Source organism: Phocoena sinus, chromosome 7 (genome assembly GCF_008692025.1).
Source record: "Phocoena sinus isolate mPhoSin1 chromosome 7, mPhoSin1.pri, whole genome shotgun sequence".
Classification (NCBI taxonomy): Eukaryota; Metazoa; Chordata; class Mammalia; order Artiodactyla; family Phocoenidae; genus Phocoena; species Phocoena sinus.
The window spans coordinates 93270358-93297821 of NC_045769.1; the positions used below are offsets into that span (position 1 = coordinate 93270358).

At 38.1% G+C, this 27464-nt stretch overlaps 1 protein-coding gene across 1 annotated transcript in view; it reads right to left on the reverse strand.

The window, feature by feature from the left end:
- The window catches only part of THSD7B (thrombospondin type 1 domain containing 7B), a 900946-nt gene that overhangs the window by 238280 nt on the left and 635202 nt on the right, over window positions 1-27464 (reverse strand). Inside the window, exon 14 of the mRNA XM_032638606.1 lies at window positions 17792-18055. Within this exon, the coding sequence (XP_032494497.1) occupies window positions 17792-18055 (264 nt within the window). The remainder of the gene's footprint in view (window positions 1-17791; window positions 18056-27464) is intronic.

Below are 27464 nucleotides of genomic sequence, written 5' to 3' on the forward strand. Positions count from 1 at the left end.
CTGAGTCCCCACTGCAGTGGATCTAATGGAAAGGTGAGAGAAGTCTAAGCAAGTAAGGGAGAGCCACTGAGATGGAGAAACATGGATAGAGGAGAAAAACATCTTTAAAGTAGCGATTTCATATGAATTTTTATAGCAACATTCACATGAAAAAAGAAAAAGCAAAGGAAGCAAAAATCTCAACATGAAAAACACAGAAACATATTCATCTTCTCAAACCTAAATTTCTTTGCCCCAGAGTAGGCACTATTATTCCTCCTCAAATGGTGATTTGAAGAGCTTTCCAACGTCTCAAAAAACATACAGGTGTAGAAGATTTAGGAAACAGGTCCTTGGCAAATTTACAGATGACTAAAGATTATCTATTTCTTTCTGCAAGAAACATAATTATTCAGTCCCTCTGCCTGGTAGATTCATAAAGGAGAGTTCACAATAGTTTTAAAAGTTTGTCCCATCTTTGATACAAACAAGTCTTTGCCAGGACACTTTATAAAATGCTCTCTTAGCCAACTCAGTTAATAAAGATGTAAATTTCAGTCTCCTATCTTGGCCGAAATAAACTTGTCCATATGTAGCTGTGATAAATCTTTCAATAATACAAATTCAATACATACACAGAAACTAAACTTTCTAAAGATATTAAGATTACATTCACATTTTTGCCAGTAACTTCGAATACATGAAATATTATTCTTTAAATCACAAAGATTTTATAGATTATTTTGCTTTGTCTGCTATCCATACCTCCTTATATATGACAGCAAATTACTGAAATTGCTGTACTGGAGTTAACCTGCAAATGCCAAGTTATTTCTGGATGAAATATTAATGATAATTAATTGCCTATCAAAATCAATCATAATTTACCTAGAATCAGATATGAAATAGTTTACATTTTTACTTTATAATCGGATGAGTTAAAGTTTGTGTGTGTGTGTGTGTGTGTGTGTGTGTGTGTATGTGTGTGTGTGTGTGTGTGTGGTACACGGGCCTCTCACTGTTGTGGCCTCTCCCGTTGCAGAGCACAGGCTCTGGACATGCAGGCTCAGCGGCCATGGCTCATGGGCCCAGCCTCTCCGTGGCATGTGGGATCTTCCCAGACCGGGGCATGAACCTGTGTCCCCAGCATCGGCAGGTGGACTCTCAACCACTGCGCCAGCAGGGAAGCCCAAGTTAAAGTTTTATTCACATAATTATCACTGGATCCCTAGGAAAATTGTTTTTCTGCAGTTTTTCATCCTTTCAAAAACATTCCTTGTCCACTGCTTGCAGAGCAATTTCATTTCTTCTAACCCCAAACTGTATATAAAGGGCAAAATAGAACCAAATATTCTAGTGTTTGTCTGACAACTTCTCTATGGCTCTGTGTTTATTATACATAGTTATTCTACCCAAACATCTCTTAACACACACACACACACACACACACACACACACACACACACACACACACACTGCAGAACTTTTATCTGGGCATGCGTGTTTGAGGCAAGAGGCAGATGGGCTCCAGGTTAGAATTTACAGCCAGCATCTTGTTTACACTTCCAGACAGAAATAACAACAGGAGAAGATTGGTTCAAGATGGCAGAGTAGAAGAACATGCTCTCACTCCCTCTTTCGAGAACACCAGAATCACAACTAACTGCTGAACAATCATCGACAGGAAGATAGTGGAACTCACCAAAAAAGATACCCCACATGCAAAGACAAAGGAGAAGCCACAATGAGATGGTAGGAGAGGTGCTATCACAATAAAATCAAATCCCATAACTGCTGGGTGGGTGACTCACAAACTGGAGAACACTTATACCACAGAAGTCCACCCACTAGAGTGAACGTTCGGAGCCACATGTCAGTCTTCCCAACCTGGGGGGCTGGGCAACGGGAGGAGGAATTCGAGAGAATGAGACTTCGAAGGCTAACGGGATATGACTGCAGGACTTCGGCAGGACTGGGGGAAACAGAGACTCCATTCTTGGAGGGAACACACAAAATAGTGTGTGCCTCGGAACCCAGGGGAAGGAGCAGTGACCCCATAGGAGACTGAACCAGACCTACCTGCTAGTGTTGGAGGGTCTCCTGTAGAGGCGGGGGCAGCTGTGGCTCACCAAGGGACAAGGACTCTGGCAGCAGAAGTTCTTGGAAGTAATCCTTGGCGTGAGCCTTCCCAGACTCTGCCATTACCCCATGAAAAAGCCCTGGTAGTCTCCAGTGTTGGGTCACCTCAGGCCAAACAACCAACAGGGAGGAAACCCAGCCCCGCCCATCACCAGACAAGCCGATTTAAGTTTTACTGAGCTCTGCCCACTAGAGCAACACCCAGCTCTACCCACCACCAGTCCCTCCCATCAGGAAACTTCCACAAGCCTCTTAGATAGCCTCATCCACCAGAGGGCAGACAGCTGAAACAAGAAGTAATACAATCCAGCAGCCTGTGGAACAAAAACTACATTCACAGATAGTCAAGATGAAAAGGCAGAGGGCTATGTACCAGATGAAGGAACAAAATAAAACCCCAGAAAAACAACTAAATGAAGTGGAGACAGGCAACCTTCCAGAAAAAGAATTCAGAATAATGATAGTGAAGATGATGCAGGACCTCGGAAAAAGAATGGAGGGAAAGATCGAGAAGCTGCAAGAAATGTTTAACAAAGATTTAGAAGAATTAAAGAACAAACAAACAGAGCTGAACAATAAGAAAACTGAAATAAAAAATACACTAGAAGGAATCAATAGCAGAATAACTGAGGCAGAAGAACAGATAAGTGACCCAGAAGACAGAATGGTGGAATTCACTACCACCAAACAGAATAAAGAAAAAAGAATGAAAAGAAATGAAGAGACCCTAAGAGACTTCTGGGACAACATTAAATGCAACAACATTCGCATTACAGGTGTCCCAGAAAGAGGAGAGAGAGAGAAAGGACCCAAGAAAATATCTGAAGACATTATAGTCAAAAACTTCCCTAACATGGGAAAGGAAATAGCCACCCAAGTCCAGGAAGCGCAGCAAGTCCCATACAGGATAAACAGAAAGAGAAACACGCCAAGGCACACTGTAATCAAACTGGCAAAAATTAAAGACAAAGAAAAATTATTGAAAGCAACATGGGAAAAATGACAAATAACATACAAGGGAACTCCCATAAGGTTAACAGCTGATTTCTCAGCAGAAACTCTACAGGCCAGAAGGGAGTGGCATGATATACTTAACGTGATGAAAGGGAAGAACCTACAACCAAGATTACTCTACCCAGCAAGGATATCATTCATATTCGAGGGAGAAATCAAGAGCTTTACAGACAAGCAAAAGCTAAGAGAATTCAGCATCACCAAACTAGCTCTACAACAAATACAAAGGAACTTCTCTAAGTGGGAAACACAAGAGAAGAAAAGGACCTACAAAAACAACCCAAAACAATTAAGAAAATGGTAATAGGAACATACATATCGATAATTACCTTAAACATGAATGGATTAAATGCTCCAACCAAAAGACACAGGCTCACTGAATGGATACAAAAACAAGAGCCATATATATGCTGTCCACAAGAGACCCACTTCAGACCTAGGGACACATACAGACTGAAAGTGAGCGGATAGAAAAAGATATTCCATGCAAACGGAAATCAAAAGAAAGCTGCAGTAGCAATACTCATATCAGATAAAATAGACTTTAAAATAAAGAATATTACAAGAGACAAGGAAGGATACTACATAATGACCAAGGGATCAATCCAAGAAGAAGATATAACAAATATAAATATATATGCACTCAACATAGGAGCACCTCAATACATAAGGCAACTGCTAACAGCTGTAAAAGAGGAAATCGACAGTAACACAATAATAGTGGGGGACTTTAACACCTCATTTGCTCCAATGGACAGATCATCCAAACAGAAAATTAATACAGAAACACAAGCTTTAAATGACACAACAGACCAGATAGACTTAATTGATATTTATAGGACATTCCATCCAAAAACAGCAGATTACACTTTCTTCTCTAGTGCACACAGAACATTCTCCAGGAGAGATCACATCTGGGGTCACAAATCAAGCCTCAGTAAATTTAAGAAAATTGAAATCATATCAAGCATCTTTTCTGACCACAACGCTATGAGATTAGCAATGAGTTACAGGGAAAAAAATGTAAAAAGTACAAACACATGGAGGCTAAACAATATGTTACTAAATAACCAAGAGATCACTGAAGAAATCAAAGAGGAAGTCAAAAAATACCTAGAGACAAATGACAATGAAAACACGATGATCTGAAACCTACGGGATGCAGCAAAAGCAGTTCTAAGAGGGAATTTTATAGATATACAAGCCTACCTCAAGAAACAAGAAAACTTTCAAACAATCTAAGGTTACACCTAAAGGAACTAGAGAAAGAAGACCAAACCAAACCCAATGTTAGCAGAAGGAAAGAAAACATAAAGATCAGAGCAGAAATAAATGAAATAGAAACACAGAAAACAAGAGCAAAGTTCAATAAAACTAAAAGCTGGTTCTTTGAGAAGATAAACAAAATTGATAAACCATTAGCCAGACTCATCAACAAAAACAGGGACAGGCCTCAAATCAGTAATATTAGAAATGAAAAAGGAGAAGTTACAGCAGACACTGCAGAAATACAAAGCATACTAAGAGACTACTACAAGCAACTCCATGCCAATAAAATGCACAACCTGGAAGAAATGGACAAATTCTTAGAAAGGTATAACCTTCCAAGACTGACCCAGGAAAAAATAGAAAATATGAACAGACCAATCACACATAATGAAATTGAAACTGTGATTAAAAATGTTCCAACAGGGACTTCCCTGGTGGCGCAGTGATTAGGAATCTGCCTGCCAACGCAGGGGACATGGGTTCGGGCCCTGGTCCGGGAGGATCCCACATGCCGCGGAGCAGCTGGGCCCGTGCGCCACAACTGCTGAGCCTGCGCTCTAGAGCGCGTGCTCTATAACAGGGGAAGCCACCACATTGAGAAGCCTGCGCACTGCAACGAAGACCCAATGCAGCCAAAAATAAATAAATAAATTAAAAAAAAAAAAAAAAAAAAATGTTCCAACAAACAAAAGTCCAGGACCAGAGACATCACAGGTGAATTCTATCAAACATTTAGAGAAGAGCTAACACCCATCCTTCTCAAACTCTTCCAAAATTTGCAGAGGAAGGAACACTCCCAAACTCATTCTATGAGGCCACCACCAGCCTGATACCAAAACCAGACAAAGATACTACAAAAAAGGAAAATTACAGACCAATATCACTGATGAATATAGATGCAAAAATCCTCAACAAAATACTAGCAAACAGAATCCAACAATACATTAAAAGTATCAGATACCATGATCAACTGGGATTTATCCCAGGAATGCAAGGATTCTTCAATATATGTAAATCAATCAATGTGATACACCATATTAACAAATTGAAGAATAAAAACCATATGATCATCTCAATAAATGCAGAGAAAGCTTTTGACAAAATTCAACACCCATTTATGATAAAAACTCTCCAGAAAGAGGGAACCTACCTCAACATAATAAAGGCCATATATGACAAACCCACAGCAAACATCATTCTCAATGGTGAAAAACTGAAAGCATTTCGTCTAAGATCAGGAACAAGACCAGGATGTCCACTCTCACCACTATTATTCAACACATTTTTGGAAGTCTTAGACATAGCAATCAGAGAAGAAAAATAAAAGGAATACAAATTGGAAAAGAAGAAGTAAAACTGTCACTGTTTGCAGATGACATGATACTATACATAGAGAATCCTAAAGATGCCACCACAAAACTACTAGAGCTAATCAATGAATTTGGTAAAGTTGCAGGATACAAAATTAATGCACAGAAATCTACTGCATTCCTATACACTATTGATGAAAAATCTGAAAGAGAAATTAAGGAAACACTTCCATTTACCACTGCAACAAAAAGAATAAAATACCTAGGAATAAACCTACCTAGGGAGACAAAAGACCAGTATGCAGAAAACTATAAGACACTGATGAAAGAAATTAAAGACGATACCAACAGATGGAGAGATATACCATGTTCTTGGATTGGGAAAATCAATATTGTGAAAATGACTACACTACCCAAAGCAATCTACAGATTGAATGCAATGCCTATCAAATTACCAATGGCAGTTTTTACAGAACTAGAACAAAAAAATCTTAAAATTTTTATGGAGACACAAAAGACCCACATAGCCAAAGCAGTCTTGAGGGAAATAAATGGAGCTGGAGGAATCAGACTCCCTGACTTCAGACTATACCACAAAGCTACAGTAATCAAGACAATAATGGTACTGGCACAAAAACAGAAATATAGACCAGTGGAACAGGATAGAAAGCCCAGAGATAAACACACGTACCTATGCTCAACTAATCTATGACAAAGGAGGCAAGTATACACAATGGAGAAAAGACAGTCTCTTCAATAAGTGGTGCTGGGAAAACTGGACAGCTTCATGTAAAAGAATGAAATTAGAACACTCCCTAACAGCATACACAAAAATAAACTCAAAATGGATTAAAGACCTAAATCTAAGACTGGACACTATAAAACTCTTATAGGGAAACATAGGAAGAACACTCTGACATAAATTACAGCAAGATCTTTTTTGATCCACCTCCTAGAGTAATGGAAATAAAAACAAAAATAAACAACTGGGATCTAATGAAACTCAAAAGCTTTTGCACAGCAATTAAACCATAAACAACACAAAAAGACAACACTCAGAATGGGAGAAAATATTTGCAAATGAATCATCAGACAAAGGATTAATCTCCAAAATATATAAACAGCTCATGTAGCTCAATATTAAAAAAACAAACAACCCAATCCAAAAATGGGTAGAAGACCTAAATAGACATTTATCCAAAGAAGACATACAGATGGCCAAGAAGCACTTGAAAAGCTGCTCAACATCACTAATTATTAGAGAAATTCAAATCAAAACTACAATGAGGTATCACCTCATACCAGTTAGAATGGGCATCATCAGAAAATCTACCACCAACAAATGCTGGAGAGGGTGTGGAGAAAAGGGAACCCTCTTGCACTGTTGGTGGGGATGTAAAGTGATACAGCCACTATGGAGAACAATATGGAGGTTCCTTAAAGAACTACAAATAGAATTACCATATGACCCAGCAATCCCACTACTGGGCATATACCCAGAGAAAACCATAATTCAAAAAGACACATGCACCCCAATGTTCACTGCAGCACTATTTACAATAGCCAGGTCACGGAAGCAATCTAAATGCCCACTGACAGACAAATGGATAAAGAAGATGTGGTACATATATGCAATGGAATATTACTCAGCCATAAAAAGGAACGAAGCTGGGTCATTTGTAGAGACGTGGATGCATCTAGAGACTGTCATACAGAGTGAAGTAAGTCAGAAAGATCAAAACAAGTATCGTATATTAATGCATATATATGGAACCTGCAAAATGGTACAGATGAACCAGTTTGCAGGGCAGAAACTGAGATACAGATGTAGAGAACAAACGTATGGACACCAAGGGGGAAAGCCATGGGGGGTGGGGGGGTGATGAATTGGGAGATTTGGATTGACATGTATACACTGCTGTGTACAAAATGGATGACTAATAAGAAAAAAAATAAATTAAAAAAAAAAAGAAACAAGAACAGAAACATGGTATATAGCTGGACTTTGCCTCCGGTGAGCACTTCAAGATAACAGTAATGGCAGGGGTAGAGCGGAACTGAGTCTTGCCCAGACAAAAGATAAAGAGACCACATATTTCTCATTCTTAAGGTCAGGGAGACCTCCCCAACTACACATGTGCAGAAAGGCTCTTGGGGGTCAAAAAGGAGAGGGTACCACCCCATAATAGGTAATGCCAGCCCTCCCATAGGCCTGTGGGCTAGACTCTATCTTTGAAAAAAGTTGTGTACACATGTTGGGGCGGATCCTAGGGCAGGTCAGGTGTGGAAAAAGAAACAAGATAATTGGCCAAAGGTAAACAGAGACCTGGAAGAAAAGCCCTATATAAATGACTTAACTGCCTCTTTACTGCACTCCTCATTAGGGGGGATGCCCACACCCTTTTCTCTCCGGGTGTGTATCTCTGCCTTGCTTCTCTCTTAAATAAACTGTATCTCTGCGTGCTCTCCCACTTCTTGTTCTGTGTTTCTAATAATAAACTTTGTTCCAGTTTTACAGTTTTTGCCTCCTTGAGAAATGCATTTTTCAGTGGGGGCAAAAGCCAGGGGAACTTTGCTTCTAGCCTCTAGCCTCTGGTGGTCTAGTGACTAGGATTCCTGGTTTTCATCCAGACTACCCAGGTCCAATTCCTGGGCAGAGAACTAAGATCTCGATTCAAGCCACCCCTTGAATCTGAGATCATATTGACTCTTGTCATATCTAAACTCATCTTTTCATTCATTCAGCCAACATACACTCAGAGCCTGTGATGGGCCAGACCCTGTGTTAGGCACTGGGGATGGAGAAATGAACCCGCTTCAGTACACCTGAACTGAAATGAGCCTGATTCAATAAACAATCAGGTTAGTAACAGAAGCAGAAATATGCATGGGGATTTAAAAAAATAAAACTAAATATATTGATAAAGAAAAGCATAGGACTCATGGGAATTCTCAAGGATGATCCCTCACACACCCTGGGATAGGAAGTAGGAAAAATGCTTCCTGGACTAGGCATCACTTGGTCTTATCCCAAAGAAGGAGGAATCTCACGAAAGGAGGATAAAGAGCATGCCAGGCAGACTACATAGTCATGGAATTCCTTTGATGTCCTGTCAAGGAGCTGGTATGTGAAGAAGAGGCCGGGAGAAACTGACAGCAGAGCACGGGCATGGCCAAGTTTTCCTTTTCCTGTGATGGCTGATGGCTCTTGGCATAATAAATATCAGGTGTGAAAACAAGATTGTAACATCTGCCACTGGGTGTAGTAGATCGCAAGAGAAAAGGAAAAGTTTGAGAAATGCTAAGGAGGTACAATTATTAAGACCTGATGGTACAGTCATGTACTCAAAAATACATTTTAAATACCTACTAACTTTCAGGTACCATTCTAGGTGCCATGGATACAGTTGGGGAAAAAAAAAACCTAAAAAGCAGTTCTTTCTTTCTTGGAATTTTACCATCCAATCATAGGAGACAGTTTTTTTTTTTTTTTTTTTTCAGTACGCGGGCTTCTCACTGCTGTGGCCTCTCCCGTTGCGGAGCACAGGCTCCGGGCGCGCAGGCTCAGCAGCCATGGCTCACGGGCCCAGCCGCTCTGCGGCATGTGGGATCTTCCCGGAGCGGGGCACGAACCCGTGTCCCCTGCATCGGCAGGCGGACTCTCAACCACTGCGCCACCAGGGAAGCCCAGGAGACAGTATTTTTAAAATGTAAATGCATAATATTTTAGTTGGTGATTAAGTACTATGAAGAAAGATGAAAACTGGTAAGGGGAATAGGAAGTGATAAGGTAGATTGATTTATTAGAGGAGTTAGGCAAAGACTTGCTATGAGCAGAGACTGCAGTGAAGAGAGGGCTGAAGGCAGGGAAAGGGAGAGAGAAGAATGAAGTGTGTTGAGGTGTGGGGTGCTTTTATGTCCTATTCTTTGTCCAAAAAAATCACTGGGATAAGAGACATAGTTGGAAGTAATGCACCTCAAGTATCTTTATTTTGGCACACGCTATTCTGTTGACTGAATTAGGTAATCAGAGTCAACATCTGCCCTGTTGTCACGCACCGTTGGGAACTACATGCAACACTTTAACATTAGGCAGTGATGGAACGCAGTAGGAGCAAACAATTGCTGACAGGATATAGATCCAAATTCTACTCTGAAGTTTTTTTGTTTCTTTTTTTTAATGAAGCGTGATTTTACTACTGGTCTCCTCAGTGATATTCCTAAAGACAAAGAGACCTGGCTAGTATTATCTGTGGTTCGAATCTTCCATGAAATCCATCAGCACAGATAATTCAGAATTTAGTGAACTGTGTTGCCCACAGCTGTATGTAGCAGCAGGGGCCACCTAGGACACCTCAGCATGAGGAATAATTATCCTCATGAGGAAATTTCTCTGATATTATCTTGGGGAATCCCATTTGTGTCTTCCAAATGCAGATGGAAGACAAACCTATGTTGGAGCTTAAAAGGGCAAAGCATTTACTGTTCTTATTAGGAAAGCCAGATTGAGGTCACTGCTCTCTGCTTCAGTTTGTCTGGGATGAAAATAGAATTCTTAATAGTGAGTTAGTACTCATGGATATTAAAAAAAAATGTCTATTAGTAACCATTAAATGTTTTCTTTTCCCTTGATAGATGGATATGTCTCTTATCCTCAGAAGTGACCCATTGGGAGTATTTTCATTTACTATTCTTAAAAATCTTTTTTTTGAAAAATGTATTGTAAAAATATCTTAACACACATATCATAAAAGTTACAAGTCTCTGGTAAATCTTGATCAATGCACTGTTTTCATTCAGTGGAAATCTTTTAGATTCTCTAACAGCTTTTGCTATTGCTCTGTAAATTGGTTCCATTTTCAATGCTTCCTCTTCCTTGAGGATATGTTCTTTTCTAACCTGAAATGATTATTTCTAAATTAAATGCCACATACACACATATAAACCCTTGAAAAATTAGAGATGAATGATAGATAATGTATTTTTTAAAAGATGACTGGCATTTGGAATAATCTTAATTCTATCTTTGAATTTTATCTTAACACTATATTTGCTCTATTACTGCCATCTTAAGCCTTACCTAAAATCATGTATTACATTGACTATTGCAATAGTCTACTAATGGCATCCTTGCTTCATTGAAGCCAATCTATACACACTAGTCAAAAGTAATTTTTTTAAACACCTAACTTGGATCACATGATCTACCACTCTTCCCACCTGATGACTTCACTTGAATTACATCCAGATTCTGCCTACTTCTTCCACAGCATTTCAAAACAACTCTCCTCATTCCTGAGGGCTTCCTTTGTGTTATTTTGCCGGTACTTCTTTTCTGCCTTATATGCCCTGGACATGCTTATCCCACTAACTGAAATTAACTTGTATGTACTTTTCACATGGTTGTCATCTCACTCTTCACATCTCAAATGTATGTCACTTCAGTGAGGACTTCCCTAAAGTCTCAAGATTTTCTGTTCAGCATCATAAGGGCTAATAAAGACTTGAAATTCCTTTATTAATTTGTTTTTTTTCTATCCTCCACTAGACAATAAGCTGCACAAGTCCCTGATTTCCCCATAATTGTATACCGAAATCATAAAAGACGACTAGGTACATAGCAGGTGATCAGTATACAGGTTTTGATCAAATGACTAATAAACCAATATGTAGGTGACACCAGCATCATGGTGGTGTCTCTCTTCTCTTCTCTTTCCTCTTTGTAACAACTAATTAGACATCTATTACCAAACAAAAGTGCTTCTGCATATTTCACAAAGGGATGTGGAGGTTTCTAGTCCACCTGTGCATCCAAAAATAAACAAGGGGGATCTCAGTGAGGGTTGCTGATACAAGGGAGTTGGCAAACTGGCCCCAGTCCCACTCACTGAGATTAGAAAAGAAAGAACCTGGAGAGTGCAAAACTGGGCAGGTAACCATGGAGAAGAGAATGATTGGAAGTCCAGCCTGCCTAAAGGGAGATTCCAGAATGCCACTGGAGTGAGAAAGAGAAGAGTTTGGAAGCAGAGGAGAGGTAAAAATTTTCCAAGGTGGCCTCCCCTCCCCACAGATGAACAACAAGGGGCTGGGCTCTTGGAAGCAGCACTGGCTACCTCTCTGGCAGAAGAGGTAGACAGTGGTGACCTCTTTCATAGAGGAGGTGATAACCACAAAGCAAAAATCTAGAGTAGATTCACAAAACATAAAAAGGGGGAGACAGAGCATACCACTATAGAACACCACTGCTTTGCAAAGGCAGGGAGAAACAGGGGGAAGAAATAATGAACATGCAAAACAACCAGAAGGCAGACAATAAGATGGCAGCAGTAAGCCCTTACATATCAATAATCACTCGAAACATAAATGGACTGAAGTCACCAATCAAAAGGCAAAGGGTGGCTGGGTGGATAAAAAACAACAGCAATGAAAACATACAGAAAACAAACACACAAAGAAAAAACAACCAAAACAGAAAAACAAGATCCAACTATATGCTGCCTACAAGAAACTTCTTTCAGTTCTAAAAACACACAGAGGCTCAAAGTGAAGAGACAGCACATATTCCATGCAAGTGCAAACCAAAAGTAAGTGGGCATAGCCATACTTATCAAACAAAATAGACTTCAAGCCAAAAACTGTAACAAGACACAAAGAAGGTCATTTTATAATGATAAAGGGGTCAATATACATAGAAGATAGATCATGAATATATATACACACCCAACACTGGAGCACCTAAATATATTAAGCAAACACTAACAGATATGAAGGGAGAAGTATACAACAATACAGTAGTAGTAGGAGACTTCAATACCTCAGTGTCAGCAGTGGATAGATCATCCAGACAGAAAATCAACACGGAAATGTGGGAATTGAACCATACTTTAGACCAAATGGACTTAACAGACATATATAGAACATTCCAACCAACAGCAGCAGAATATACATTCTTCTCACGTGCATACAGGATATTAGATCATGAGAGGACCAAGATAAATCTTAGCTAATTTGAGGAGACTGAAATACTATCTTTTCTGACCACAATGGTATAAAACTAGAAATCAACAAGAAGAAAGCTGGAAAATCTACAAATATGTGGAAACCAAACAATACACTTCTGAAAACCAATGGATCAAAGAATCAAAAAGGAAAAGAAAAATCTTGAAGCAAATGAAAATGGAGAGAAAACATATCAAACCCTAGGGGATGCTGCAAAAAGCAGTTCTGAGAGGAAAGTTTATAGTGATAAATGGATGTATTAAGAAATTAGAAAGATCTCAAGTAAATAACTTTACACCTCCAGTACCCAGAAGGAAAAATTAAGCCCAAAGTTAGCAGAAGAAAGGAAATACAGATTGGAGAGAAAACAAATGAAATAGAGACCAGAAAAACAATAGAAAGAATCAATGAAAGAGCTGGATTTTCCAAAAGATAAAGTTGACAAACCTTTAGCTAGATTAAGAAAACAACAGAAGACTCAAAATTAGAAATAAAAGAGAAGACACTACAACTGATACTACAGAAATAAGAGAGTACTATGACCTGCTATATGCCAACAAATTAGACAACCTACAAGAAATAGATAAATTTCTAGAAACTTATAACCTACCAAGACCGAATCTGGAAGAACAGAAAATCTGAACAGACCAATAATGAGGAAGGAGACTGAAACAGTAACCAAAAATCTCCCAATACAGAAAACCACAGGACTAGACGGTTTCACATGATGTGAATTCTACCAAACATTTAAAAAATAATTAATGCCAATCCTTCCCAAACTTCTAAAAAACTGAAGAGGAGGGAACACTTCCTAACTCATTCTACAAGGCCAGTATTACCCTAATACCAAAGCCAGATATAGTCTCTATAAGAAAACTATAGACCAATATTACTAATGAATACAGATACAAAATTTTTCAACAAAATATTAGCAAACTGAATTGAGCACACTAAAAGGATTATACACCATGAGTCTGGGATGCAAAGATGGTTCAAACTGATAAATGTATTACATCACATTAATAGAATGAAAGAAAATAATCACATGATCATCACAATAGATACAGAAAAGGATTTGACAAAATACGACATCCTTCCATGATAAAAACCTCAAAAGAGGTACTTCCCTGGTGATGCAGTGGTTAAGAATCCACCCGCCAGTGCAGGGGACACGGGTTCGAGCCCTGGTCCGGGAAGATCCCTCCCACATGCCGCAGAGCAGCTAAGCCCGTGCGCCACAACTACTGAAACCCGTGTGCCTAGAGCCCATGCTCCGCAACAAGAGAAGCCACTGCAGTGAGAAGCCTGTGCACCACAACAAGAGTAGCCCCCACTTGCCACAACCAGAGAAAGCCCACGTGCAGCAGTGAAGACCCAACACAGCCAAAAATAAACAAATAAATAAATTTATTTAAAAAATAAACTCAAAAGATTGTGTATAGAAGGAACATACCTCAACATAACAAAAGCCATCTATGACAAATCCAGAGCTAACGTTATACTCAGTAAAAAAAAAAAAAAAAAATTGAAAGCTTTTCCTCTAAGATTAGAAACAAGACATGGTTGCCTACTCTTACCATTCTTATTCAGTATAGTATCAGAAGTCTAGCCAGAGCAATTAGGCAAAACAAAAAAAAATAAAAGATACCCAAATCAGAATGGAAGAAGTACAGCTGTCACTATTTACAGATGATATTATTTTGTATATAGATAATTGCAAAGATTCAACTAAAAACTGTTGGAACTAATCAATGATTTCAGTAAAGTTGGAGGATATAAAAATCAAAATAAAGAAATCAGTGTTGTTTCTATTTGCTAATAATGAAACATCTGAAAAATAAATTATCCCATTCATAATAGCATCAAAAAAAAAATACCTAGGAATAAATGTAACTGAGGAAGTGAAAGATCTGTACAATGAAAATTATGACTTCATTGAAAGAAACTGAAGAAGGCATAAGAAATGGAAAGACATCCTTTACTCATGGATAAGAATATTGTTAAAATGTCCATACTACCCAAAATCATATATAGATTCAACACAACCTCTATCAAAATTCCAGTGGCATTCTTCACAGAAATAGAAAAAGTAAACTCCTAAAATTTTTAAGGAACCCCAAAGAACCCAAAAGAGCCAAATAAATCCTGAGAAAGAACAAAACTGGAGGTATCACACTTCCTGATTTTAAACTATACTACAAAGCTACAGTAATTAAAACAATGTGATACAAGCATAAAAATAGATACAGACAAATGGAACAGATTAGAGAGCCCAGATGTAAACCCCCACATATTCAGTTAACTAATATTTGGTAAGGGAGTTAACTAATATTTGGTAAGGGAGCCAGGACCACCTGATGGAGAAGTGATCGTCTCTTCAAAAAATGGTGCTGGGCGCATAGCACAGGGAGATCAGCTTGGTGCTTTGTGACCACCTAGAAGGGTGGGATTGGGAGGGTGGTAGGGAGGGAGATGCAAGAGGGAAGAGATATGGGGACATACGTATATGTATAACTGATTCAGTTTGTTATAAAGCAGAAACTGACACACCATTGTAAAACAATTATACTCTAATAAAGATGTTAAAAAATAAAATGGTGCTGGGAAATCTGGATAAACACATGTAGAACAATGAAATTGGACCCTTATCTTACACAACTCACAAATATTTACTTGAAATGGATAAAAGACTTAAACATAAGACCTGATACCATAAAACTCCTAGAAGAAAATGTAGAAAAGAAGCTCCTCAATAGTGGTCCTGGCAATGATTTTCTGGATATGACACCAAAAGCATAAACAATAAAAGTAAAAGTCAACAAATAGAATCACAACAAACTTAAAAGATTTTGCACAGAAACAACTAACATAATGAAAAGACAACCTACAGAATGGGAGGAAATTTGCAAACCATATATTGGATAAGGGGTTAATATCCAAAAATATATAAAGAATCTTACAAAACTTAATAACAAAAAACAAACAACCCAGTTAAACACTAGGCAGAGAACCTAAATAGACTTTTTCCAGAGAAAACAACCAAATGGCCAAGAGGTACATGAAAAGATGCTCAACATCACTAATCATCAGGGAAATGCAAATCAAACCATATAGCAACAAGAAGACAAGAGATAATAGGTGTTAATGAGGATGTGGAGAAAGGGATACTTGCACACTGTTGGTGAAAATGTAAATTGGTGCAGCTACTATGTAAAACAATATAGAGGTTCCTTAAAAAATTAATAGAACTACCATATGATCCAACAATTTCACTTCTGGGTATATACCTACAGGAAATAAAAACAGGATATCAAAGAGCTGTATGCACTCCCACGTATTTACAGCACTATCCACAATAGTCGAGATTTAGAAATAATCTATGCACCCATAAACAGATGAATGGATTAAGAATTTGTAGTGTATACACATAATGCACTATTATTCAGCCATGAGAAAAACATCTTCCATTTGTGACAATCTGAATGGACCTTGAGGATATTATACTAAGTGAGATGAGTCAGACAGAGAAAGAAAAATAGTGTTATATCACTTATACGTGGAATCTAAAAAAGCCAAACTCACAAAAGCAGAGTAAAATGGTGGTTTCCGGGGCATGGGAACAGAGGGATAGACAGGGATAGAAGAGCTTGTTTAATGGTACAAACTTGGACTGAGTAGTAGATAAGTCCTAGAGATCTAATGAACAATACAGTGAATACGGACAACAACATCGTGTTATAATCAAACTGGCTGAGACTAGATTATTCCAACCACTAAAAAGAAATGATAATTCTATAATGTTATAGGTATTAATTATCACTACAATTACAATCATATTACAACCTATAAATGTCTTGAATTAATATGTTATAGCATTGCATAAATTCAAGGTGTATATGTCAAATATATTTTAAGAAAAAAATTTAAAAATAAACCATTATGTATATTAAAGGTGAAAAACAAAGGCCAGAGCAAACCAACTTGGGCCTCTGTAAAATGGGTCCATTACTTGCTTGTGATGTGTTTAATGTTTCTGAAAGTAAAATCACTGAATGCAATTCTGTAGACTAACCTAGGAAGTAGAGCAATGATGACACTAATTAAAAATCGTTAAACCTTAAATTGCATTCCTATAATGATCCAGGTATATCCTAACTAAAACGAACTGATACATCAGAAATAAAGAATAAGGATGAACTACGATTTACTTGTGTGTTAAAAGTGAATTCAATTTGCCATTTCTGGTATTATTAGGAAGCTTATTAGGATATAAGACCTTGATGACAGAGACAAAAATCTTTCATCTTTTTTTTAGAGTTTGCCATTCCAGCATAAATTCTCTCTATCCATACCTTCTGTAAAATCCCTAACTTCAGTTTCTTAAGGTAATTAAAAACCAAAAAAGAGAGCAGGAAATTCATAAGTTCCATTGTAATCATTACTCTCAGCCTCTTCCATCAGTGTTTACCCCAGCTGTATTTAATCATCATTCCTTTCTCTGTTCCCCATATCTTTTAAATTATCCCAATGTTCAAAAATAAATAAATAAAAATACAGTCTTCTCCTTGATTAACAACTCAAAAATTCTGCCAGATTGCCTCATTCCTTTTCTACAATCTTAGTCTATAAATTTGGGTATACTTACACATTGTACCATAAAACATTGAAAATTAACTTTTTCATAGGTATTTTGTCAACATCCTTATAAGGGATTCAAGGACTGATGCCTTCTATATATATATGATCAGAGTACCAATAAACACTGTAAAATATATTCATTTGCATTGGGCTTTGGCTTTCTTAGAGGAAGAGCAACTGAGCTCACCGCCAGGAAACAAGTGGCCAGAGGTGCAATATAGAGTGAGGTGAGTCAAAGATCCCGAACGATCACGTTCCAGATAATCAGTGTGATGTGGATATGTGCATTTCGTATGTCCATATTTTATGAGAGGTGGTGTGTTTTTGACAAAGAAGAACTGAAGTAATTACTAAGGAACGAGCCTACCAATTCTAGACCTGGGATGGCCCTCCCAGGCTGTATGTCAATGTCCTCATCTGTTACTCCTCACCCATCTCCTTACCAGAGCTGTTGCAGTGGGTGGGGTCAACAGGTCTTCCATTTTTATCAGAGCAGGCTATTGCTCGAAAACGCATGCCTTCTCCACATTCTTTGCCATCTTCTTGTACCCGCAATCCTCTCTGAGGCTCCCTTCTGCCTTCAGGAAGAATGCAATCTGACCAATTTCCGTAAGGATGAGATGTAAACACATCACAAGGACATGGTTCTGTTTCCACTAGAGGGTACAGGTCAGCATCCTGGCACTTCTCCTTCTTCCTGCTCTTCCCTGTTCCAATGAGAGACATTGATGTATTAATTTCACATCTGCTGTTTTGTTAAAAGTCGCTCACATTTTATGTAAAAGCTCTTAGACTATTAAGTCTTAAATAAAATAAAGCCTTTCTTTTTTACACTCTTTTTTTTCTTAAACACAGAAGGAAATCCTAGGACAATGAAAGCAATTCCCACAGCAACTGTGAAATTTAAGTTAATTTGAAAAAAAGAGGTCTCATGTGAGAGAGTGGCAAAAAATACTTAGAAGATGTTTGCTACAGTGGCTCAACAGATAGAAGAGTCCTTGATGTATTTAATATCGGTTTCCCTATAATTTGTTGGTAAAAAAACAGATAGATTACCTTGTCTCCATTTTCCGTGAAATTATGGTTACCAGGGAAATGAACAAAACGGTGTAAGTATTAAGTCCTTCCCTTTTTCTCAAGTAACTTTTTAAAAGCAGTTTATTTATTCAAGGAACAAAATGATATCCTCCCAGACAATGGCCCTGGCGTGAGCCTGGGTGTCACGTGGTGTGTGGTGGACAAACTGGAACTTATTTTTGTTCCTCTTATCAGGCAGCTCACAAATGCTGACAGAAACAATAGATTGAAATAAATGCTCAATTCATTTTGGATAATTTAATCTGAGAAAAAGGTACGACTTGCACTCTGAGAGACCTTTTTAGGTTATGTATTTTAGAATATGACCTTACCTTACCAACTGACTTTGATGGACCTTTGAGGTGTAATCCCAACTTTGAGTAATGACAAGGCAGAGTCATTTTTCAAAGCTGTGAGTACTTGATCATTATGGTTAATGGATTCCAAGATGGCCTGTAACTTGACTCAACTTTGCTACCAACACACTTCCTCTAGATTTTTAAAAGTATTCCTAGATCTAATAATTCCACTTTGTTTCCTTATTAATGGGTCATTAGTGAGAGCCTTGGCTGGTTATATATATATATATATATATATATATATATATATATATATATATGTATATACATATAAAATAGGCAGCTTTATTAATTTATCTCCAGTCCTTATGGCTGTTTTGGAAACGCTTGCAGTAAGCTGATGCACAGACTACTTTCTTACTGTCAGTCAGTTTACTTTACACACAGCAATTCTACAGTTGTCACCTGGACGACTGGCTTTATGCCTTCTGTGATGCTTATGGCCACAATAAATAAGGATTCCTGCAGGACCTGAAACGATCTTGTAGAAGCTTCGGTCACACCACTGTCCCTCTGGGAGGAAGTATTCACTTGCCTCTACCATTAGGGGCACGTCCTGAGAATACGTTTGAGGAGCAGAGCATCTATCACCACTGTGAGAATTGACTGCATGAGAGATACATCAATGGATGAGGAGGATTGGTGCCTTCTCATCAGCATTTAACACGTAACCCAAGTCTCTGGTGCTTTTCAAATGTCCACAAAGTACCGTTGTCTCCATCGCTTATATTTCCATTCTATTCTCAACACACTTAACCCTAGATCTTGACTCTACTTATTCCTTAAAAGTACTTACTCTTGCCAAAGTAATAAAGTCATGAATTTTACGTCTTATCTTTCAGACCTGATCATTCAACAATAGTTCTGAGTGTTGACTATGCCATCATTCTTGAAATATCTTTCCCAAGTTTCATCACACCTTACCTTTATGTCCCTCACCCCTACTCCACACCCTCACCATCTCTCTGGGCATACCTTGTTTGTTTGTTGAATTCTTCTCCCTCTGTACCTCTCTTAACTGATAGGTTTCCCCAGGGCACTGCCCTAGATTCTCTTTTCTGATCCTACACCTTCACCACCCGAAGAGTTTAAATAATCGTCTACAACCTTTAAATCCCTAATTAGTATCTTCAAGCCCAGATTTCTTATTCAAGCTTCTGAGCCATAGACTGGAAATCTACACCTAAAGAACCAGTCAAACTCAACGTGGCAAAAGCTACACTCACCTTCTGACCATCACAACCATTCTTTCTCCTGCATTTCCCAGTTCTACCAATATGACTGAGTCAAAAACTGGAGTGTCACATTTGAATCATTCTGTTGTGCTACCTGTATCTGTTTAACGACAAAGATCTATCATTTCAAATACCTAAATATCTCTTGAATCAGTCTACTGTATCCATTCTGAACGATACCACCCATATTTAGCCCTCCTCCAAATCTCCAGCTTAAATCACTACAATGGCACCTTCCAAGATCTTATTGCCACCATAACTCACTTCCTTCAATCTATTCCCTGCACTGCAGCCAGGACCAACTTACAAACCTGGAAATCTGATCACATGACTCATCTATTTAAAACTCTCCAGTGACTTACCACAGCTCATGGAATGAAGTCTAGACTCCTCACCTTGGTCATCAAGGTTCCATAGGATCTGGGTCTATTAGTGTTTGCCTCCGGCTGTGTTGCATCACTCTGCCTCTGGCACGTTATAAGTAATACTGAACATTTTTTAGTTCTTAGAAGCTACTCATTTAACTGCTGGCCTTTGCATGTTCTACGCCAGAAATTGTCACCAGTTCTACCTTCCCTCCGTTTCCTAGCTAATGACTATTTGTCCTTTAGGTCCAAACTGATAGATCACTCCCTCTGGAAAGTCATCCTTGAATACACTCTTCATCTCAGTTCTAGAAGAGGTGTTCTTATGTACTTGTGTAGCATGTGGTAGGCAGAATGATGGCTCTGCAACAATTTTTTACATCCTAATCCCTGGAACATGTGAACACGCTACTTTAGATGGCAAAATGAACTTTGTAGATGTGACTAAGCTTGCGGATCTTGGGATAAGGAGATTATCTTCCTGGGTTCAACATAATCACATGATCTTAAATTCAGAGAACCTTTCCTGGCTGAGGAAAGAATCAGAGGCAAAATAACTACGAAAGAAGGATCAAAAGGTGATGTAATGTTTCTGAATTTCAAGACTTTGGAGGAAGGGAGCCATGAGCCAGCGCCTAGAAGCTGGAAAAGAAAACATTTTCCCCTAAACCTTCCAGAAAAAAATGCTACCCTGCCAACATCTTGCTTATAGCCCCGAAAATCTACGTCTGACTTCAGACCTATAGAATTGTAAGAGAATAAATTTGTTGTTTTAAGCTATCAAATCGGTGGCAATTTGTTAAAGAAGCAATAATAAAAAACTAATACAGCACCCTATATGACAGCTATTGTAGAAGGTACTATACTGTGTTGTAACTGTCTGTAGCAAAACTCTATCTCTCATTAGACTGGAAGCTCTTAAATTAGAGTCATGTCTATCTATTCCCTTACAGTGTCCCCAAGGCCTAGCACACATAAATGGTAAACAAGAATTGTTCCTTGAATAATTGAGCAAAGTTTTTTAAAACAAGGAAAAAAAAAGTAAGGAAGAAATGAGAGAGAGAGAAAATAGGAATAAATAATAAAATGTTCATGTACAAAGTAACCAAAAGTTACTGGCAGAACAAATATTTTCTACAAATATATGCTGTCTCTATATTTGTGATATCCTTCTTAATTACATGGCATCACTGTTTGAAGAAGGCTTTGAGCAAGTTAGTTAATGTAGAGATGGTTTTCACAATAAGAAACCGATTACCAGCGGTCCTTAACTTTGATTACATTCTAGTCATAATCAGTATTAAACCTTGGATTCAGGACCAGCCAGTACTTTAACAATTTTAAAAATCAATCTCTACTACAACTCTAAAGACTTTTTTTCCTCTTAAGTCTGAGAGAAATTTGTAACTGATTCCACAAAAACACAAAACTACAATATTTAATAGGTATTAGTTACCCAGTTTTTTTTTGTTTGTTTTTTTTTTTTTGCGGTACGCGGGTCTCTCACTGTTGTGGCCTCTCCCGTTGCGGAGCACTGGCTCCGGACGCGCAGGCTCAGCGGCCATGGCTCACGGACCCAGCCGCTCCGCGGCATGTGGGATCTTCCCGGACCGGGGCACGAACCCGTGTCCCCTGCATCGGCAGGTGGATTCTCAACCACTGCGCCACCAGGGAAGCCCTACCCAGTTATTTTGAATATATAGATACATATGAATAACCTAGATAGATTATACTATTTGAAGGATTATTTACAGCATTGTGTAAACAACTGCTTTAATTATCACTAAATCTGAAACCTGTGATTATCTAGTTTGCATACAACAAACACCCAGATATTAAATTAAGGTTTCTGGTTAGAAAAATGGAAAAAGAAAAATAAACACCGTAGATGGTCCCCTATACAATGAAGATGCGTGTACTTGTGTCTGTACGCTCTTCTGTGTGTGTCTGTGTTAGAGAATCATACTGCTTTAGCCTAAGCCCATCCCTTTTTCCTATCATTCATGTTAGGGAAAACCCAAAACACAAGCATTAGTATCACAATAAAAATAAAGCTTGAGAACTGAGGATTTTTCACTACTTGTTTTTCTACCAATGATGCTGCAAACAAAAGAAGAGTGAAGAGTATTTTGCTCTCCAACTATGTCTACAAAGATTAAGCCATTGAAGTTGCTGACTGACAGTGGTCTCAGTGTTTCACACAGAGGAAATTAAAGACGATAACAGGATGCTCTGTTGCTTGGACAGACAGACCCTTAGATAGTTAGATGCATTTCAGGAAGAATTTAAATAAACCCCACTTCTTGTATCTTCCCATACACAGAAAAGCATTATGACCATTACCTTGAGATTGCTGTTCTTTGTGACTAGCTCTAAGTTTCTACCGAGATGTATGCTGACTGCATGTATTCCCCAACAGCAACAAAATCACATATAAACTAGCCTTCCCTCCCTACCTCTCTGGAGCACTTCCTCAGAGCTATCTGAGAGGCTGTCTCCTGTGCTAGAGTCCTCAGTAAGACCCTGGATAAACCTTAACTCACAACTCTCATGTTGTGCATTTTTCTTTCAGTTGAATGTTTTGGTGACCACAAAGGGACCAAGAGCTGACTTCTCTCCTTTGCCTGAACTCTACAAGTATCTGGAGCCTTGGGCCCAACATGGGCCCCTTGTGCTGGTCCACTTCCTTGGGGAGTCCAGACAACTAGGTATGTCTCTCCTGGGTCTTGGATCTCACATCTTGATTGATGATTCTGAGTTTTATTTGGTGGTTGTTAAACTCCTTGCCACGAGGGGTAGGTTTTCCCTGAACTTAGGTTCAAGAAGAGGTAGCTGGGTTACCAAGTCGAAAGACACTGGGAAAAGTTTGCTCAGTTGAAAGATACTGAGTGGGTTACCCCCGTTGAGAGACAGCGGGAGGTTGCTCAGTTGAAAGACACCAAGTGGTGTGGACTAGGTGATTAGGTAGGGGGCTAGCCTGGTGTCTTTCTTGAATACCTTAACAGAGTTTGTCTGAATAAAAGTCAAGATACCATGTGAGAGCTTTCAGCTCCGAAATTAGGGACACAGCTCCTCCCCACCAGTTGCAGTTTTCTCAGTCAACTGGGAAATTTATGGGAGTGGCAGAGGCAAGCCCTCACACCATTCAGTGTGAGTAACCCACTCATTAAAGAAATTTGCTCTCAGGACGCACACATAACATTGGCCAACCAGTCCTCCAGTCTCCATGGAGATTTTATACAGCCAGGGGGAGAAACTGAGACCTGTGAAAGCCCTGAGATGACTCTAGGGTGCCACCCAGAGGAGTGACATCAGCCCACCAGTCTTCAATAGTAATTTTATCCTGACAAACCAACTCTAAAACGGGAAACAAAGCCTTCAGATCAGAAGAAAGCGGTACCAGATAAACCCGGCAGGGTATGAGCCAGAGGTTTATGTTTATAAGGAGCTTACACATGCAAGCAGTTAATTGGGAAATGGAGGAAATGTCATCTTGAAAAAGGTCAAGATGGGACTCTCTTGACATTCCAAAACTGGCTTTTACATACGCAGTCAGAGGAAGCTGGCTTTATAAAACATCTTTTCAAAATTCTGACCCAAAGGGAACAGAAGTCCTTCTAGGAGGAGCTTACAATTATCTCCCTGAGGCTTTGAGATGTAAATGTTTTACCAGGTCCTCTCAGGAAACTCTTATCTAGACTACCTTCAATTTCTGAGATTAAAAAAAAAAAGGGTGTGTGGGGGGGGGGCGGGGGGGGGGAAGAAGCCTTTTAAAACCCAAGTGAGGTAATTTATTCCAACTGTTATTATAAACTAGCAAGTTTTATATTGTAATACCTGATTCATGACTTAAGTTTTAAAATGAGGCTATGCGATCTCTGGTTGTGCCTATTTACGTCTGTGTGTACATTATAGATATATGTTTCTACCTTTGGTGATGGTATTATCAAAATTAAACTGTAAAAAAGAACTATTTAATTGGCTTAAAGAAAATTAAATGCTTGTATACATTCTCAGAAATACAATACAAATTAACCCAAACGGTTTTTTTAGGATCACGATTGCCAACTGAAAAAAAAAAAAAGCACAACCCGAGAGTTGTGAGTGAAGTTTTATTTGGGGCAAAATGAGGACTATTGCTCGGGAGACAGCATTTCACACAGCTCTGAGAAACTGCTCCAAAGAGGTAATGGGGAAGGGCAGTATATTTATGATTTTGGTGAAGGTGGCTACATGCAATCAAGTGCATTTTTTTTGCAGAAGGTTTCTGCTAGTCTCATGAAGGTTACTGCTAGTCACAAGGAGCAGATGTCACCATGAAGGATTTTAGTGCTCTTCTAGATACGAGGAGATACAAGAATTGGGTTCATAAAATCATCTCCTGAAAATACCTAACTATCTGAAGACCTGTTTTTCACAGAGCACACAATGCTTCATTCCTGATCTCCACCCTGAACACCTTTCAGCGGGTGTTGAATGTCAGCAGCTACAGCAGCTCCTGATTTAATCCTTGTAGAGGTAGATGGCAAGTGCCAATGCCAAGTGCCAGTTTGTAGTTGACATGATCTACGATTAATCTTTACCCAATAAAACAAGTTTGTTGGTTTAACTAAAAGAGTCCCATCTTTAGAATTAAGAACATTATATATACAACTGTTATTGTATCCGTTTACTAAACGTCAAATAAGATCATGTTATCTCTAAGAAAATTTGTCAGCAAGAAAACTAATGATATTTTCGTAAAGAAATTTAGATCCAAATGGGCTAAGACTTTTTTAGATGAATGCTTTAAGAACAATTATGTCTTATTGTATGTCTACTTACAAACAGTTTCTCCAGATCTTTCAGTAACTTGAAATTTTAGAGTTTTACTAAGGTAAATTAAATGATGGGAATTCATTGAATGTCTAGATCATTTCCAAATAATAGAAAATACTGGGAAATTAATTGCTAAGCAAGTCTAAATTTATCTACTTTTGTCTTCTTACTTAAAAAAAACCCTAAAGATGTTTGGTTTATTGGTCACATGTCTTATATCACAGTGAGGAAAAATTACACTGTGAAAAAATATGTTTCTAGAGGTAATGGAATATGTTCTTAAGTTTGCCAATCAGGCACGCTCATGTGACAAACAGTTCATAACTGCTGACTTCTTGGTTTTTGCTAGAGATTGGGGTTTTTAAGGGTTGAGAATTCTGATTAATATGTGTAATTAGAACCATTAAAATAAATAAAACATCTTTGTATGCAAGAAAACTTTTAAAAAGGGTAAATGAAAAGGAAATGCATTCTGTTAAGGGAAAACAAAGTAATTTTGTCCTCAAGAGAGGTTAAGAGAAAAAGAAAAAAAGGGCAAGGGAAAGCATAGGACACAATCTGGAAGAAAAAAGGCAAATTACAGGGTTATGAAAAGAAACCCTGAGAAAGAATTTGATGTATGACCAGGGCTGGCAAAGATTAAAATGAACTTAATTGGCTGAAAGAATTCTAATATTAAAATAAACTGGTGCAAAACTAGAATTTGAATTTCTCTGTGTTATGACCTCTAGCTAATGTTGGCATGTCTTCAGGGGACCAGGAAACATCTCAAAGAAAGATATTAAACTAATTAGGTTTACTTGGTATATTAAATTACATGATTAGCATTGTTAGATAAATGATGATAAACCTTAGGTAATATTGTATGAGTAAATGTTATCAATATAAATATTCTAGAATTTCCAGGAAATTCCTAAAATTCAGATGTCCTACTCTAATGTTATCATAGTCCAATTATCTTAAAATGTGTGTAACAGAAACAACCAAATTTCTTTGTCAATTGTAATCGTATCTTTAACCATGCCATTTTAAGTCTTTTGTCATGTAGAGATAGTTATTTTACTCTGTTGCTTTTATTAAAATTTTTCATCTTCAAGAAGAGTCACGGAAGGACTTTTTTTTTTTTGACAATTACAGGTTTCTGATAGCTTTCAGATTATACCGCTGAACTGGGTATGAAATTAAAGAATTCTAGTGAAAAATCTGATGACTTCATAAAACTGTTAACAGGAGATCAAGATCAACAACACTTAATTGCATATGACTGAATGAACTGATGAATATGGTTATAATTTTTATGACCTTTTGTCTAAAATATTATTGTTTCTCTTTGTTTTCTTGATATAAGGAAATCTTTCCTCTTATGCTATGACTAACACCAATTTGATAAATTATACCTTTGTAAGCAGAATTGAAACATTTATCTTTTTCTCTCTTCCTGATCCCTCTAGAAGTGGAAACTCCTTATTCTTTTTTTCATGGAAATATAGTTATTTGCAAAAGTTCAATAAAAATCTCTTCTCCGTTTGACAGGTTACAATGGCAACGCTGGTTATATTAACATAGCTTTGACTGGAATGCCTTATTTGAGAACATGCATAGAATCGGATATAACAAGTCAGGTTTAAAGAACTAAGATGGACTTTATGGAGCCATAAAGCCCCTTAGAGAAACAGCCTAGTGCCTTATTTGCAGGGTTCCCAGCATCCTTAACAGGTGAATAAGAAAGGACCCTCAAGATATTTTGGGGACCTCGAGAAGGGAGGAATTCACCCAAACCTATACAGGTAAATCTGATGGCAAGTCCTAGGCATAATTTTTGTGGCCTTGAGAAGCCTTAATAAAGTTCAGTCAGGGACTGTTTATGACAAGCTTCAAAAAAGAAAAATTTAAAAGAGCCTATATAATCAACTGCTATTCTTCGTACACTTATGTAAATAATCAGGCCGAGTTTATTGAAACCAGACTTACTTTGTAAACAAGTTAGTCTTAGTTTGGCTGTATTTGGTGGAAATGAGGATGACTTTAGAGAAAAGATACGTTTCAGTAATATACGTTTATAGATATCAAGGTTCTTGTGCTATTAATTATCTATAAGGTTTTGGTATTTACTGCCTGAAACTCACTTCCTAGATGGCTCCTGTTGCTATGTTACATTATCACAAAAGTTTAAGTCACTTGTTAAAAGAACGTTTTTAGCTTGTTTCTGAAGTTTATCACAGTAATGTATGTTTGGATAAAGATCGGATACCCTATGACTAC